The sequence below is a fragment of the Coregonus lavaretus genome, assembly GCF_964263955.1.
Source record: "Coregonus lavaretus genome assembly, contig: HAP1_SCAFFOLD_1105, whole genome shotgun sequence".
Lineage (NCBI taxonomy): Eukaryota > Metazoa > Chordata > Actinopteri > Salmoniformes > Salmonidae > Coregonus > Coregonus lavaretus.
Window position 1 is genome coordinate 133,056 of NW_028161018.1, and position 18,095 is coordinate 151,150.

Sequence of the window (18,095 nt, forward strand, 5' to 3'; positions counted from 1 at the left end):
TGGACCTCAGTCTCCTGGACCTCAGTCTCCTGTACCTCAGTCTCCAGTACCTCAGTCTCCAGTACCTCAGTCTCCTGGACCTCAGTCTCCTGGACCTCAGTCTCCTGGACCTCAGTCTCCTGTACCTCAGTCTCCTGTACCTCAGTCTCCTGGCCTCAGTCTCCTCTACCTCAGTCTCCTGGACCTCAGTCTCCTGGACCTCAGTCTCCTGTACCTCAGTCTCCTGTACCTCAGTCTCCTGTACCTCAGTCTCCTCTACCTCAGTCTCCTGTACCTCAGTCTCCTGGACCTCAGTCTCCAGTACCTCAGTCTCCAGTACCTCAGTCTCCTGTACCTCAGTCTCCTGGACCTCAGTCTCCTGTACCTCAGTCTCCTGGACCTCAGTCTCCTGTACCTCAGTCTCCTGGACCTCAGTCTCCAGTACCTCAGTCTCCTGGAACTCAGTCTCCTGTACCTCAGTCTCCTGGACCTCAGTCTCCTGTACCTCAGTCTCCTGGAACTCAGTCTCCTGGACCTCAGTCTCCAGTACCTCAGTCTCCTGTACCTCAGTCTCCTGTACCTCAGTCTCCAGTACCTCAGTCTCCTGTACCTCAGTCTCCTGGACCTCAGTCTCCAGTACCTCAGGCTCCTGTACCTCAGTCTCCTGTACCTCAGTCTCCTGTCCCTCAGTCTCCTGGACCTCAGTCTCCTGTACCTCAGTCTCCTGGCCTCAGTCTCCTGTACCTCAGTCTCCTGTACCTCAGTCTCCTGGACCTCAGTCTCCAGTACCTCAGTCTCCTGGACCTCAGTCTCCAGTACCTCAGTCTCCAGTACCTCAGTCTCCTGGACCTCAGTCTCCAGTACCTCAGTCTCCAGTACCTCAGTCTCCTGGACCTCAGTCTCCAGTACCTCAGTCTCCAGTACCTCAGTCTCCTGGACCTCAGTCTCCAGTACCTCAGTCTCCAGTACCTCAGTCTCCTGGACCTCAGTCTCCTGGACCTCAGTCTCCTGTACCTCAGTCTCCTGGACCTCAGTCTCCTGTACCTCAGTCTCCTGGACCTCAGTCTCCTGTACCTCAGTCTCCTGTACCTCAGTCTCCAGTACCTCAGTCTCCAGTACCTCAGTCTCCTGGACCTCAGTCTCCTGTACCTCGTGTCTTGTCCAAGTAGTGATGGAGGCCTTTTGAGCTGCTCTCATCAAAAGCAGCCAGATCAATGGTGGTGTTACTGTCTTTTGTGTACTGATAAATATCCTGTGTGATGGACTGTCTGTCTCCTCTAGGTGCTGCGGTGGGTATTCATTGAAACCACCATCAGCACTTTCTGTTGAATAAGTCAGTCAACTGACTAGTGTAATTATCTGGAAAACTAAGGGACAAAGGGAAAGACAGCAAAGCTTTAAAGAATGGTTCCAGGCTTCCATCGCTACAACACTAAATATCCTGCTTGAATCTCTAGGTGGTACTTCTACTTGTGTTTTTTCCCTTCCTCGAAGCCTTCCTTCCTCTTTATTTATGACAACAACATGTGTTCTATTCTAGTTCTATTTACAGCTGATCGTACCCTGGGGAACAAAGACGTCTTGGTTCTTTGGGAGCTTGTTCGTCGAGACAGAGAGAGAGAGACAGAGACAGAGATACAGAGAGAGAGACAGAGAGAGAGACAGAGACAGAGAGAGAGAGAGAGAGAGAGAGAGAGAGAGAGAGAGGAGAGAGGAGAGAGAGACAAAGACGTATATACAGAGAGAGAGCCAGAGAGACACAGAGAGAGACACAGAGAGAGACAGAGAGAGAGAGAGAGAGAGAGAGACAGACAGAGAGAGAGAGACAGAGAAAGAGACAGAGGCAGAGAGACAGACATACAGAGAAACAGACAGACAGACAGAGTGAGAGACAGACAGAGTGAGAGACAGAGAGACAGAGAAACGGAGACAGAGAGACAGAGACAGAGAGACAGAGACTGAGAGACAGACAGAGAAACAGACAGAGAGACAGACAGACAAAGAGAGACAGACAGAGAGACAGAGAGACAGAGACACAGAGAGACAGAGAGACACAGAGAGACAGAGACACAGAGACACAAAGAAACAGAGAGACAGAGAGAGATAGTTTCCATCCTCTGATGACAATAAAGTACTGTTCTAATATATTATAGTTTCATACTGTATGCACCCTCCTAACTCAGACAGCTGATTGGCTCTGGATAAGAGTGTCTGCTAAATGACTAAAATGTATAAGAACCACTGAAGCGCCACTCCAATTTAAACAGTTGTTTTAGATGGGATGTCCACATGGAGATAAACAGTTGTTTTAGATGGGATGTCCACATGGAGATAAACAGTTGTTTTAGATGGGATGTCCACATGGAGATAAACAGTTGTTTTAGATGGGATGTCCACATGGAGATAAACAGTTGTTTTCCTGCTGCATTATATTGATCCTTCATTTCACGGGTTAAAAGAGAAAGTCAATAAAAAGGAGAAAATCCAGTCCCATTATGCTGCTGGGAAGTGTGAACTGAACGCATCAGCGATGATGATTACTCTGCTCTACTAGGCCATGATTCCCTTTGCAAGCTCCAATTACACACTGCAATCTTTTAGCAAGTGAGCGATTAACCAGAGGACTGCCGTACCGTCGTTACACAGAGGCGTCGTATACGAGAGGTTTTTCCTCTGCCCGCCATTCCTGTCAACGTGATCCATGAGCTGATCAGATCCTCTCTGCTGACAGAAGACTGTCAATGTGATCCATGAGCTGATCAGATCCTCTCTGCTGACAGAAGACTGTCAACGTGATCCATGAGCTGATCAGATCCTCTCTGCTGACAGAAGACTGTCAACGTGATCCATGAGCTGATCAGATCATCTCTGCTGACAGAAGACTGTCAACGTGATCCATGAGCTGATCAGATCCTCTCTGCTGACAGAAGACTGTCCTCATTCCCGTCAACGTGATCCATGAGTTATTGCAAGCACATAAATCTGGTTTTAAGAGGCCTGTCTTGGTTGGGTCAGATTTGACCAAAGGCTTTTTGGACCAGGTTTTTTATTTATTGCCCTGGTGCTCGTTGGGTCGGCCATTGTGGGTCGGGATAAATCATAGTATTATAGATCAAGGTGTGTTTGGGCTATATGAGGAGGGCGTAGTTCAGAAGGTCTTCTATGGTCGTCTCATGTCTTCCCTGCTGTACCGTATAGGAATACTATTGTATTAACCCACTGTAGTGTATAGGAATACTATTGTATTAACCCACTGTAGTGTATAGGAATACTATTGTATTAACCCACTGTACTGTATAGGAATACTATTGTATTAACCCACTGTAGTGTATAGGAATACTATTGTATTAACCCACTGTAGTGTATAGGAATACTATTGTATTAACCCACTGTAGTGTATAGGAATACTATTGTATTAACCCACTGTAGTGTATAGGAATACTATTGTATTAACCCACTGTAGTGTATAGGAATACTATTGTATTAACCCACTGTAGTGTATAGGAATACTATTGTATTAACCCACTGTAGTGTATAGGAATACTATTGTATTAACCCACTGTAGTGTATAGGAATACTATTGTATTAACCCACTGTAGTGTATAGGAATACTATTGTATTAACCCACTGTAGTGTATAGGAATACTATTGTATTAACCCACTGTAGTGTATAGGAATACTATTGTATTAACCCACTGTAGTGTATAGGAATACTATTGTATTAACCCACTGTAGTGTATAGGAATACTATTGTATTAACCCACTGTAGTGTATAGGAATACTATTGTATTAACCCACTGTACTGTATAAGAATACTATTGTATTAACCCACTGTACTGTTATTAACTGCACTCTTATTGACTCTAACACCTCTTACTATAGTAACAGCAAGCTGAATGTTACCCTACGGTCAGTCAAGTATCTCAATCTTAATTATGAGAGAACTCAAAAGTACGTCCATTAACCTTTTGAGAAGTCTCTTTATTTAGAATCACACCCCACTCCTCCTGAGAGCACTTCCACCAGACAGCCAGGCCAGACAGCCAGGCCAGACAGCCAGGCCAGACAGCCAGGCCAGACAGCCAGGCCAGACAGCCAGGCCAGACAGCCAGGCCAGACAGCCAGGCTGCCACGATGCAGCTGTGATATACAGACAGTTTAGTGTAAAGTTGGAAGATAGATGGGCTTTGGGTGGTGCTACTAGATGACTATATATCTACTTTAGATATAATGGCAGCATTGTCCTGCAGGAGAGGCCAGATAAATCTCTAGTTTTAATAGTGTCTCTCTATTCAGTCAGTCCCGCTGTCAGCGAAGCCATCCAATAATGACCAGCCTCAAATGATGTGTTTTTACTTCCTCAGACGATACTTCACCTCCCCTCCTCTCCTCCTCTCTCACAGCCCTGCGCTGCTTGCTGCTATTGTTTGCACTGTATTTCTGCAGGTATTGATTGGCATTATGGTAAATCCGACGGGCACAATGGAACTCTATCAGGAAAATACAGGTTGATTATCTCCGGTCAGGCTGACCCTTCCCTCTCTGCGTTAAACTGACTATCTGCCTCCTTTTACCCTGCTAACTAAGACCTGAGTGGAACGAAAACAAAAAGAGGATGAGGATCCCCAGTCAGTTTGTGGTCGAAGAGCTGAAAGTCTTGTTTAAAGTAATGTTATTTTCACATATAAGGTGTATTTAAATATCACATGTACAATAGAAATGTATTTGTAAATCTGCTGTTTTAATGTTTTAATTGTATATACCAGAATGTTAGTTAATTTTATTTATTTATTACATTTTTTGAGTTATTTCCTTTTAAAGATTCATCTAACAGTGTAGTGACATCACTTGCCTTGTTTGTGGAGCCGACTATTTCCTGAGCTATTGTTTTCACATTACAAGAAAGCATAGAAACATTCTGTTCCATATACTTTGGTGAAGGCTCATAATTCTTTGTGTATAAAATAACAGTTTGTTCCACTAAAAAAGTATGAAAAAAATAATGTATGCACTCACTGACTGTAGGTCGCTCTGGATAAGAGCGTCTGCTAAAATGACTAAAATGTAAAAATGTAAATGTAAAAACATCCCTTCTATAACATTACAGTTTGATTCCAGAGGATGCATTACATTTTAGTCATTTAGCAGACGCTCTTATCCAGAGCGACCTACAGTTAGTGAGCGCATACGTTTTTCATACTTTAAAGGGGCAATCTGCAATTCAAACAATAACAACGCGGGACACCCCGCCGCTATTTTGGTAAACAGTTGAGGGATGGTCATAGTGGTCTTCTGTAGCTCAGTTGGTAGAGCATGGGGCTTGCAATGCCAGGATAGTGGGTTTGATTCCAAGGACCACCCATACGTAAAATGTATGCACGCATGACTGTAAGTCACTTTGAATAAAAGTGTCTGCTAAATGGTATATTTTATATTGTACTGCCAAAGATGGTAGAGAAAGCGAGACACCCCACTCCCTCATTTCACTCTGGTCTACTTATTGCCCCCGCCTCGCAGAGGGGGTGCCCCAGGGCGAGACACCCCACTCCCTCATTTCACTCTGGTCTACTTATTGCCCCCGCCTCGCAGAGGGGGTGCCCCAGGGCGAGACACCCCACTCCCTCATTTCACTCTGGTCTACTTATTGCCCCCGCCTCGCAGAGGGGGTGCCCCAGGGCGAGACACCCCACTCCCTCATTTCACTCTGGTCTACTTATTGCCCCCCGCCTCGCAGAGGGGGTGCCCCAGGGCGAGACACCCCACTCCCTCATTTCACTCTGGTCTACTTATTGCCCCCCGCCTCGCAGAGGGGGTGCCCCAGGGCGAGACACCCCACTCCCTCATTTCACTCTGGTCTACTTATTGCCCCCGCCTCGCAGAGGGGGTGCCCCAGGGCGAGACACCCCACTCCCTCATTTCACTCTGGTCTACTTATTGCCCCCGCCTCGCAGAGGGGGTGCCCCAGGGCGAGACACCCCACTCCCTCATTTCACTCTGGTCTACTTATTGCCCCCGCCTCGCAGAGGGGGTGCCCCAGGGCGAGACACCCCACTCCCTCATTTCACTCTGGTCTACTTATTGCCCCCCGCCTCGCAGAGGGGGTGCCCCAGGGCGAGACACCCCACTCCCTCATTTCACTCTGGTCTACTTATTGCCCCCCGCCTCGCAGAGGGGGTGCCCCAGGGCGAGACACCCCACTCCCTCATTTCACTCTGGTCTACTTATTGCCCCCGCCTCGCAGAGGGGGTGCCCCAGGGCGAGACACCCCACTCCCTCATTTCACTCTGGTCTACTTATTGCCCCCGCCTCGCAGAGGGGGTGCCCCAGGGCGAGACACCCCACTCCCTCATTTCACTCTGGTCTACTTATTGCCCCCGCCTCGCAGAGGGGGTGCCCCAGGGCGAGACATCTCACTGGCTCATTTCGTTCTACTTTGGGCGGGGCGGGTGGGGCAAGCGGGACGGGACAACAAGAAGACCAGAGCCAGCTGTTCCCTCTCTCGCGTTAGCATTCCAGATGTTATGGAGGAACCATGAGCTCAAGCCGGAAAAGCATGCTCACGCTAGAGAGGGAACGGCCCACTTACACAGACAGGAACCGTGACAATGTTTTTCAATGGTAAACGGCCTGAGTAAACTATCTTGGAAAGGCTGGTCATGGCTCACATCAACACCATTATCCCAGAAACCCTAGATCCACTTCAATTTGCATACCGCCCCAACAGATCCACAGATGATGCAATCTCTATTGCACTTCACACTGCCCTTTCCCACCTGGACAAGAGGAACACCTACGTGAGAATGCTATTAATTGACTACAGCTCAGCGTTCAACACCATAGTGCCCTCAAAGCTCATCACTAAGCTAAGGACCCTGGAACTAAACACCTCCCTCTGCAACTGGATCCTGGTCTTCCTGACGGGCCGCCCCCAGGTGGTAAGGGTAGGTAACAACACATCTGCCACGCTGATCCTCAACACGGAGGCCCCTCAGGAGTGCGTGCTCAGTCCCCTCCTGTACTCCCTGTTCACCCATGACTGCATGGCCAGGCACGACTCCAACACCATCATTAAGTTTGCCGATGACACAACAGTGGTAGGCCTGATCACTGACAACGACGAGACAGCCTACAGAGACCTGGCCATGTTGTGCCAGGATAACAACCTCTCCCTCAACGTGATCAAGACAAAAGGAGATGATTGTGGACTACAGGAAAAAGAAGAGGACCGAGCACGCCCCCATTCTCATCGATTGCCCCTTTTAATAAAACACTGTATCAAAAGTCAAGAGGGAGTTTTTCAAAAAGTAATATGTCTTGTTAACCAAGCTGACAGCTATTTGACTGGCCTTATAAGCCAGCGTTGGAGGAAACCCTCTCTATCGATGGAGTGAAGTTAATAGCATTGATTGTGGATATTGTGTTTTGTCTCTGCAGGGACCCCAGTGAATCGTATTCCCATCATGGCCAAGCAGGTGTTGGATCTGTACACGCTCTACAAGCTGGTCACAGAAAAAGGCGGCTTAGTGGAGGTCATCAATAAGAAGATATGGCGTGAGATCACCAAAGGCCTCAACCTCCCTACCTCCATCACCAGTGCAGCTTTCACTCTGCGAACACAGTGAGTGAAGCTCTGTAAGGGTGCACCCATACATTAACACAGTGAGTGAAGCTCTGTAAGGGTGCACCCATACATTAACACAGTGAGTGAAGCTCTGTAAGGGTGCACCCATACATTAACACAGTGAGTGAAGCTCTGTAAGGGTGCACCCATACATTAACACAGTGAGTGAAGCTCTGTAAGGGTGCACCCATACATTAACACAGTGAGTGAAGCTCTGTAAGGGTGCACCGTACATTAACACAGTGAGTGAATCCGCTGGTGATAACGAGAGATAACCTCCTAGCGCGGCTTAGACTCCCTTTTAGCTCCTACAGTAGTGACGCAGAACCAGTAGCCATGCAGAGTACTAAAACAACGTGTGCGTTGGAACCGCATAAAACAGACGTTTTTATGTGTTAGATATGTGAGTGTTAGATTCAAAGGATTCAAAGCTGATTCCCAGATTGAAAGCCGTCTCTTGTCCTTAAACAGGAAATAAAACCCTTTTCCTGTGACACTACGCTTGATTCAGAATAATATGGCAGCATAATGTTCTATAAATAACGCGAAATAAATAATCTAACGCCTGCTGTTCCTCTTATAAATACCTTATTGAATCACCACAGTCATTATGTTTTAGCAGAGTATTGATAGGCACAATAACATTTATGTTCTGCTCCGATGGTATGTGCATTACTACCATTACAGCCATTCATGATAATGATAGGGTTGGAGTAGAGGGGGATTCGTGTGTCTAGTCCTGATCACAGGAGAGGAGAACAGCAGAGAGCCTGTTAGTTAGGGGCAGGGTCGGTCCTGGCCGTTATGCCACCCTAGTCGAGACCAAAAAAATTGCTGCCCCCCACAAAGCTAGAATAGTCCCAGTAACCAACATTTTCCAGATGTTGAAGTCAGGTTCAATTTTAGGTTCTGAATAAAAGGTGAAAAAATGTATTTTCCGGACGTTTGTGACGAGTACTGATATATGAAGAGGCAGGACGCAGACGCAGGAATTAACAAGGTCAAGGTTTACTTAATAATGAGAACCAGTAGGTCCCTCAACGCATACGCCGGACTCCCGTCAATGTCCAGGGGCGGAGGTGCCATACCTCGGGGGACGGCATTCGCCAGAGGACCAGGAACCACTGGCCTGAGGAGAGACACATGAAAAGTGGGTGAGACACGATAGTGAGGGGGAAGGAGCAGCCGGTATGATACCTCATTTATCTGCCGGAGGACCTTAAATGGCCCCACAAACCGGGGGCTCAGTTTCTTGGAAGAAACCTCGCTCACTCACCCTGCCGGTCCTGACAGTGGTAACGAAGAAACCTCCCCAGTTCCTGGTTCATGCGCTCCACCTGCCCATTCGACTTAGGCCTATACCCGGAAGTGAGGCTGGCCGTGACCCCGATCTACTCCATGAAAGCCTTCCACACTCGGGAGGTGAATTGGAGGCCACGGTCCGAGACGATGTCCTCCGGAAGTCCATAATGCCGGAAGACCTGTTGGAACAGGACCTCAGCGACCTGGAGAGCAAAAGGAAGACCAGTTAGGGGCAAAAAACTGCATGATTTGGAGAACCGATCTACGGCCACCATGAAGCTCTGACGGCGTCCGTCTTCACTCCTTCCATGAACACCCCCTGAGGACTGATCCGGTATCCCAGGAAGGAGATGGCCTATTGGTGGAATTCCCATTTCTCCCCCTTCACCAACAGGCTGTGTTCCCGGAGGCGGAGTAGGACAGCTTGGACGTCCCTGACGTGCTCCTCGAACGTAGCCGAGTAGATCAGGATATCATCGATGTACACCACCACCTGTCTACTCAGCATGTCATGGAACACGTAATTGACGAAGGACTGGAACACAGAAGGTGCGTTGGCGAGGCCGTAGGGCATGATGCAGTATTCATAGTGGCCTGAGGTAGTGCTGAATGCCGTCTTCCACTCGTCTCCTTCCCGGATTCGGATCCGGTTTTAGGCACTCCTCAGGTCCAACTTGGTAAAGTACCGGGCCCCTCGTAGCTGCTCGATGGCCGACGGAACCAGAGGGAGGGGGTACCGGTACTTGGTGGTGACTGCGTTCAGCCCCCTGTAGTCAATGCATTGTCCCCTGTACCTCAGTTGGTAGAGCATGGCGCTTGCAACGCCAGGGTTGTGGGTTCGTTTCCCACGGGGGGCAGGTATGAAAATGTATGCACTCACTAACTGTAAGTCGCTCTGGATAAGAGCGTCTGCTAAATGACTAAAATGTAAAAAATGTCTCAGTCCTCTGTCATTTTTGGCCATGAAGAAGAAGTTGGCGGAGGCAGGAGAGGTAGCGCGTCTGATGAAATCCTGTTTCAGGGTCTCCGGCACATACTTCTCCATGGCCTCAGTCTCCACCATGGAAAGGGGGTAAATGCGACTCTTCGGGGGGTGTTGTCCATCCAGCAGGTCAATGGCGCAGTCCCAGGGCCTGTGAGGAGGGAGACACGTAGCCTTTGATGAAGAGAAGACATCGGAGAGATCTGCGTACTCACGTGAAATGTTGGGCTGGAGGGCGGACTCCGGACTCTCCACTGATGTGGAACAACGAACCACCGGCAGGTCTTCCGGCATGAGGTGGACCAGGCTGTGATACTCTTGGTGATCCAATTGATGGTGGGGTTGTGTAGTCTGAGCCAGGGCAATCCCAAGATGATCCGGTGAAGGGGTGACGTGACGATGTGGAATGACAGCTCCTCGTGGTGCTCCAGTAGTGTAGGAATGGGGATGGTGATGGGGAAAAATGACATGCAAGGGGTTTATTGTCCAGTGAGGTGACATGTAGCAGAGATGGCAGTGGAACGTTAGGCAACCCCCATTCAGAGACCAGCTCCCTATCTATAAGGTTCCCCACTGATCCGGAATCTATCATTGCAGTAGATATGGAAGAGAAGGAATAACCAGTCACCGTTATGGGCACTAAAAACAATGGTTTTGTGATAGGAGATGCCGTCACACTCACGGAGCGGGAGTCATACCGCCTAGATGGGGAGCCGCCAGGAGATCTGTGGTCCGTGGTGGTGTAGGTGGTGCTGCCCACCTCCATGGGTGAGGACTCGGAAGCAGGGCGGCTTCCATAGCTCAGATGGGGTGAGCGTCGAGGCTCCGGGAGGTGTTGGGAAAGCCGTCTCTCTCTCAACATGTCATCAAGACGGATGGACGTGGTGTTGAGGGTATCAAGGTCCATCTCGTCGTCCCGACATGCGAGTTCCGTCTTAATGTCCTCCCGTAAGCTTCTCCTGAAGGCCGTGCGTAGAGCAGCCGGAAGACGCCGCCACCGTGCGAAAGCTCGGGCGAGGGCCCTTCGCTCTGTTGTAGATGGAGGAGACGCTCACCCCCGTCCTTTCCCTCCGTGGGATGATCAAACACCGCCCTGAACCGAGCGAGGAAGGTGGGGTAGGGAAGCGCCACTGCGTCCTCTCCTTCCCAGACTGCCGTGGCCCAATCCAGCGCCTTTCCTTTAAGTAGTGAAATCACCAGCGCTATCCTGGCTTGGTCAGATGGATATGCCCCAGGCTGACGCGCCAGATAAAGTGAAACCTGTAGCAGGAAGCCGCTACATTTAGTAGTTTTACCGTCATAGAGCTCCGGTAGGGTGAGGGTTCCCGCAGAAGTGGGTGATAGCACGGGAACAGGTGGATTGGATGCACTCGCCGCTCCCTGAGGTGGAACCGCAGCGCTGGGCAGATTATGCAGAGTTTGGATTACTTCCTGCATGGCGGCGTTCAACTGGGCTGGTGCTCGTCCAGGCACTGGGAAACTCCTGCTGCATCCATTTTCGTGGTGTGTGATTCTGTGACGAGTACTGAGTATACGAAGAGGCAGGACGCAGACGCAGGAATTAACAAGGTCAAGGTTTACTTAACAATGACAAAGAGAAATAACAGAGAAAGGTAGAGTAAACGACACGAAGCTAAACAATCACACACAACATCATCCAGAACAGTCCAGGGCTAAACAGGGGTGGTGATGAGATGATGAGGTGCAGGTGCGCTGGAGGTGATTAGGGTGCGTTGGGTTTCCATTCCGGTGTTGCCGAGGTGGTGCGCTCAGACCGGTGGCTCAGTAGACCGGCGAATCAGAGCGCCGGAGGGGAGCAACGGGAGGAGACGTGACAACGTTGAAGATACATATTTTTGGGATGTGGAAAATATGTATTTTCCGGATATTGAAATCAGGTTAATTGTCGGTTCTGAATGAAAGTTGAAAAGACATCATGTATAGACATCTATGTTTGGGCCAAATCAAGGCTGGTCCAGACTGGACAAAATCTGAACCAAACATAAACTTCTATGATTGGTTCAGATTTGGTCCGGACCGGAAACCACTGATCATTACAATTTAGCCCACGGGATGAAACTCCTGGACAGCAGTTGTGAGTTGCCTGATTGTCCATTTCCATATCGTCCATTTTACTTTGACCTGTTTTTAGGAGATGTGTTGTTTGTTAACATGTCAGCGCATTTTTTTTATTTAAATGGGCGCCATTTAAACGTGGTCCTCTGTAGCTCAGCTGGTAGAGCACGGCGCTTGTAACGCCAAGGTAGTGGGTTCGATCCCCGGGACCACCCCATACACGAAAAAATGTATGCATGCATGACTGTAAGTCGCTTTGGATAAAAGCGTCTGCTAAATGGCATATTATTATTATTATTATTTAAGTTAGGCTATTTGATCGGAGGAACCTGCATGATGTAAAAACGTTTCTGTCTCATTACATAGTCATTCATTTTATTTCCAGTCTGTAGGCGTCAGAAAAGGTCACATTCTCTTTCTACCATATCCTATATCTACTACATGATTTATGTTAGATGAATTTTTGGACGGAGAGGCACACTGGGCATGGACAGGATAAATATTTTGCATCCCTGCCTTTGACAAAGTAGGCATTTCTTATCACAGGGCGGCATCAGCGTTCACCTAAAAAAGCCCAAATGCAGCCTGGTCTCATAGAGTAGGACGGAACATAGTAAACAAAAATACGGGACACTAAAATTAGTCTGATATGTTACGTTTGGTATGAATAAATAAGACAGATGGTTTCTTAAGGCAAAAACGAAAGTAGGTTGCGAGTTCGAATCTCATCAAGGACAACTTGTGCATTTTAGCTAATTAGCAACTTTTCACGAACGTCTAGCAACCCAAAGGTTGCGAGTTCGAATCTCATCAAGGACAACTTGTGCATTTTAACACGAACGTCTAGCAACCCAAAGGTTGCGAGTTCGAATCTCATCAAGGACAACTTGTGCATTTTAGCCAATTAGCAACTTTTCACGAACGTCTAGCAACCCAAAGGTTGCGAGTTCGAATCTCATCAAGGACAACTTGTGCATTTTAACACGAACGTCTAGCAACCCAAAGGTTGCGAGTTCGAATCTCATCAAGGACAACTTGTGCATTTTAGCTAATTAGCAACTTAACACGAACGTCTAGCAACCCAAAGGTTGCGAGTTCGAATCTCATCAAGGACAACTTGTGCATTTTAACATGAACGTCTAGCAACCCAAAGGTTGCGAGTTCGAATCTCATCAAGGACAACTTGTGCATTTTAGCTAATTAGCAACTTAACACGAACGTCTAGCAACCCAAAGGTTGCGAGTTCGAATCTCATCAAGGACAACTTGTGCATTTTAACACGAACGTCTAGCAACCCAAAGGTTGCGAGTTCGAATCTCATCAAGGACAACTTGTGCATTTTAGCTAATTAGCAACTTAACACGAACGTCTAGCAACCCAAAGGTTGCGAGTTCGAATCTCATCAAGGACAACTTGTGCATTTTAACACGAACGTCTAGCAACCCAAAGGTTGCGAGTTCGAATCTCATCAAGGACAACTTGTGCATTTTAGCTAATTAGCAACTTAACACGAACGTCTAGCAACCCAAAGGTTGCGAGTTCGAATCTCATCAAGGACAACTTGTGCATTTTAACACGAACGTCTAGCAACCCAAAGGTTGCGAGTTCGAATCTCATCAAGGACAACTTGTGCATTTTAGCTAATTAGCAACTTAACACGAACGTCTAGCAACCCAAAGGTTGCGAGTTCGAATCTCATCAAGGACAACTTGTGCATTTTAGCTAATTAGCAACTTTTCAACTACTTACTACTTTTGAGCTACTTTGCAACTACTTAGCATGTTAGCTAAAAATTACCCCAAACCTAACCCTTTTAGCTAACCCTTCCCCCAACCTTAACCTTAACCCTTTAACCTAACTCCTAAACTTAACCCTAACCTTAATCCTAACCCCTAACCCCTAGCCTAGCTAACATTAGCCAGCTAGCTAACGCTAGTCACCTATCTAGAATTCATAACATTTTATATTTTTTGAAAATGTGTAATATATTGTAACATTTTGAAAATTCGTAACATATAATACGAATTGTAATTCGTAACATATCATACGGATGAGTGATGGACATCCACAAATGAATACATACCGTAAGAAACGTAACATATCATACTAAATGGAGTGTCCCGTATTTACGTACAGAATAATATGAAATGCTCTGAGACCTGGTTGCCATAGGCCACTGGTTCAGAGAAATTGTCATTGTTTTTTGGGCAGAATTGTGTGAGGTTTTATGTGTTGTTGGAGGTGCGCCTTGGTCAGTTTAGCTCAGAAAATGCTGCCCTCGTCAATCTGCCAGCATAATCCTGCCTAATGAGCGAGCCGGCCCTGTGTTAATACACATCAACCCTTTCACTCTGTATAATCCTCATCACAGTAGAGAGGAAGCAATTGCATCATCCTCAAAGCAGATTCCTATTCTTCTGGCTGTTGTGACAGAGGCCTTCGTAGACAGCAAGGTTTAGGTAGTGTTGACCAAGTTTAAATGCTAGAGAAACATACAGCAATAGACAATTTGATGTATTTATTTAACCTTTATTTAAGCGGGCAAGTCAATGAATGCTCCCCAAGAAGTATCAGAATGTTAACCCTGAATAAATATGTGTTATTTGATGTGTATTACCTGTCTGCAGGTATATGAAGTACCTCTCCCCCTACCAATGTGAAAACAGGGGTCTGAGCTCCATATTGTTTAAGAACAGTCAGAAAAGTAATACAACTACTGTTATTATAAACCGTTTATTATAAATGTACAACTAAGATGTTGTTTACCACTATTTACATTATATTTTATAGGTTGGCTGTTAATAGTCCCCATCTGTAATAAATGACATAATGTTACCTTGTTGACAGTCCCCACCTGTAATAAATGACATAATGTTACCTTGTTGACAGTCCCCACCTGTAATAAATGACATAATGTTACCTTGTTGACAGTCCCCACCTGTAATAAATGACATAATGTTAACTTGTTGACAGTCCCCACCTGTAATAAATGACATAATGTTACCTTGTTGACAGTCCCCACCTGTAATAAATGACATAATGTTACCTTGTTAATAGTCCCCACCTGTAATAAATGACATAATGTTACCTTGTTGACAGTCCCCACCTGTAATAAATGACATAATGTTAACTTGTTGACAGTCCCCACCTGTAATAAATGACATAATGTTACCTTGTTGACAGTCCCCACCTGTAATAAATGACATAATGTTACCTTGTTGACAGTCCCCACCTGTAATAAATGACATAATGTTACCTTGTTGACAGTCCCCACCTGTAATAAATGACATAATGTTACCTTGTTGACAGTCCCCACCTGTAATAAATGACATAATGTAACCTTGTTGACAGTCCCCACCTGTAATAAATGACATAATGTAACCTTGTTGACATCCAGGATGACACAAGCATTATGGCAGCCTCTTGGAGTAAAATGTTGTAAAATGTCCTCCTCATACTGTCCCTGTTCCCTTCCGACAGGTATATGAAGTACCTCTACCCTTACGAATGTGAAAAGAGGCGTCTGAGCTCCCCCGGAGAGCTCCAGGCAGCTATCGACAGTAACCGCCGCGAGGGGCGTCGCCAGAGCTACCGGTCGGCCATCTTTAACTACTCTCCAGCAGGGACCCCCTCCATCCTCTCCTCCCCCAAGATGAGCATGCCTCACCTGGCCATGTCCACCCACAACGGAGCACACCTGACCCAGAGACACAACATCAAGAAAGGTGAGACACGGAGTACTTTACTGCCTGCTTGTGACAGGAAGAGCCTGCCATGCTGCTGCCCTGGTAGAGGTAAAGATCCATCAACAAGATGAGATGTAGTTGCTTTGACGGATGTGGTTGCTTTGACGGATGTGGTTGGTTTGACAGATGTGGTTGGTTTGACGGATGTGGTTGCTTTGACGGATGTGGTTGGTTTGACGGATGTGGTTGGTTTGACGGATGTGGTTGCTTTGACGGATGTGGTTGGTTTGACGGATGTGGTTGGTTTGACGGATGTGGTTGGTTTGACGGATGTGGTTGGTTTGACGGATGTGGTTGGTTTGACGGATGTGGTTGGTTTGACGGATGTGGTTGGTTTGACGGATGTGGTTGGTTCACTCCAGGCTCACTTAGTGGTGTTGTTAAATATAGAGAATATTATATAAAATAAAGACATAGAATAACAAAAAGGGAATGTTGTGGTTTGTCTGGGATTCATTCCAAATGACAGGATAGCGTGATAACACCTACCACAGAATATCTATCTGGGAGACAAGATAGCATGATAACACCTACCACAGAATATCTATCTGGGAGACAAGATAGCATGATAACACCTACCACAGAATATCTATCTGGGAGACAAGATAGCATGATAACACCTACCACAGAATATCTATCTGGGAGACAAGATAGCGTGATAACACCTACCACAGAATATCTATCTGGGAGACAAGATAGCGTGATAACACCTACCACAGAATATCTATCTGGGAGACAAGATAGCATGATAACACCTACCACAGAATATCTATCTGGGAGACAAGATAGCATGATAACACCTACCACAGAATATATATCTGGGAGACAAGATAGCGTGATAACACCAACCACAGAATATCTATCTGGGAGACAAGATAGCATGATAACACCTACCACAGAATATCTATCTGGGAGACAAGATAGCGTGATAACACCTACCACAGAATATCTATCTGGGAGACAAGATAGCATGATAACACCTACCACAGAATATCTATCTGGGAGACAAGATAGCGTGATAACACCTACCACAGAATATCTATCTGGGAGACAAGATAGCATGATAACACCTACCACAGAAGGAGAAGTTAGAGTTATTTTCATGGGTTTAATGATTTCACAATCACTACTCCCCAACAGCACACACACACACACTGCCGTCCATTCACCCACATAAAACCTGTGGGCAGTCTGGTCATCACTGGGAAGAGGAAACATCTTGCAGGACTTCCTCATACCCATGATGCCCTGCTGCCAATTTCCTGGCTGCGTCACAGAGGAACGAACGCAGAAACATTATCCAGAGCGACTTACAGGAGCAATTAGGGTTAAGTGCCTTGCTTAAGGGCACATCGGCAGATTTTTCACCTAGTCGGCTCGGGGATTAGAACCAGCGACCTTTCGGTTACTGGCACAACGCTCTTACCCACTAAGCTACCTGCCGAAACAAAGAGCATTCTGGGAGGAGGAGGTGTGGGATAATAATGGGAGCGTGAGGAACATTAGGGGTGGAATACCGAGAGAGAGAGAGGGGGGGGGGGGGGGGGGGGGGGGGAGAGAGAGAGAGAGAGAGAGGGGGGGGGGGGGAACGGACGGACGGACGGACGGAGAGAGGGAGGCAGCGAGGAGGGGGGGAGAGAAAGAGAGAGAAATAGAGAGGTCAGCCCTATCAGATCACAGCAAAATCACAGTATAGCAAAATAACAGAACTTGAACAGAACAATACTCAATCCTGAGGCATCAAAGCCAAAGGAACTACATAATATTAAGAAATGCTATAGATGGAATGAAAGTAGTGTAGAAACATACCAAAAAACAATTAGGCAATAACAAATTCAATCCCATTTAGACAACTTCCTGGACAAAATATTTCACTGTAATAGTGAAGGTGTAAACTTGGCAGTAGAAAACCTAAACAGTATATTTGACCTCTCAGCTTCGCTTTCAAATCTAAAAATGTCAAGCAGACAACCTAAGAAAATGAACAGCTATGACAAATGTTTTGATGAAGAATGCAAAAACCTAAGAAAGAAATTGAGAAACCAATCCAACCAAAAACATAGAGACACAGAAAACCTGCGCCTATGTCTTCACTATGGTGAATCACTAAAACAATACAGAAATACACTACGGAAAAAGAAGGAACAGCATGTCAGAAATCAGCTCAATGTAATTGAAGAATCCATAGAATCTAACCACTTCTGGCAAAATTGGAACACACTAAACAAACATTAGTGTCTATTTTGAGAAACAGGTGCCTCACAGGTCCTCAACTGGCAGCTTCATTAAATAGTACCCGCAAAACACCAGTCTCAACGTCGACAGTGAAGAGGCGACTCCGGGATGCTGACCTTCTAGGCAGAGTTGCAAAGAAAAAGCCATATCTCAG

General features: G+C 46.7%; 1 protein-coding gene across 1 annotated transcript in view; it reads left to right on the forward strand.

The window, feature by feature from the left end:
- The window catches only part of LOC311121201 (AT-rich interactive domain-containing protein 3A-like), a gene marked incomplete at both ends in the record, with an annotated part of 118,480 nt that overhangs the window by 86,685 nt on the left and 13,700 nt on the right, over positions 1–18,095 (forward strand). Inside the window, 2 exon segments of the mRNA XM_084195719.1 lie at positions 7,414–7,597; positions 15,441–15,685. Of these exon segments, the coding sequence (XP_084051845.1) occupies positions 7,414–7,597; positions 15,441–15,685 (429 nt within the window).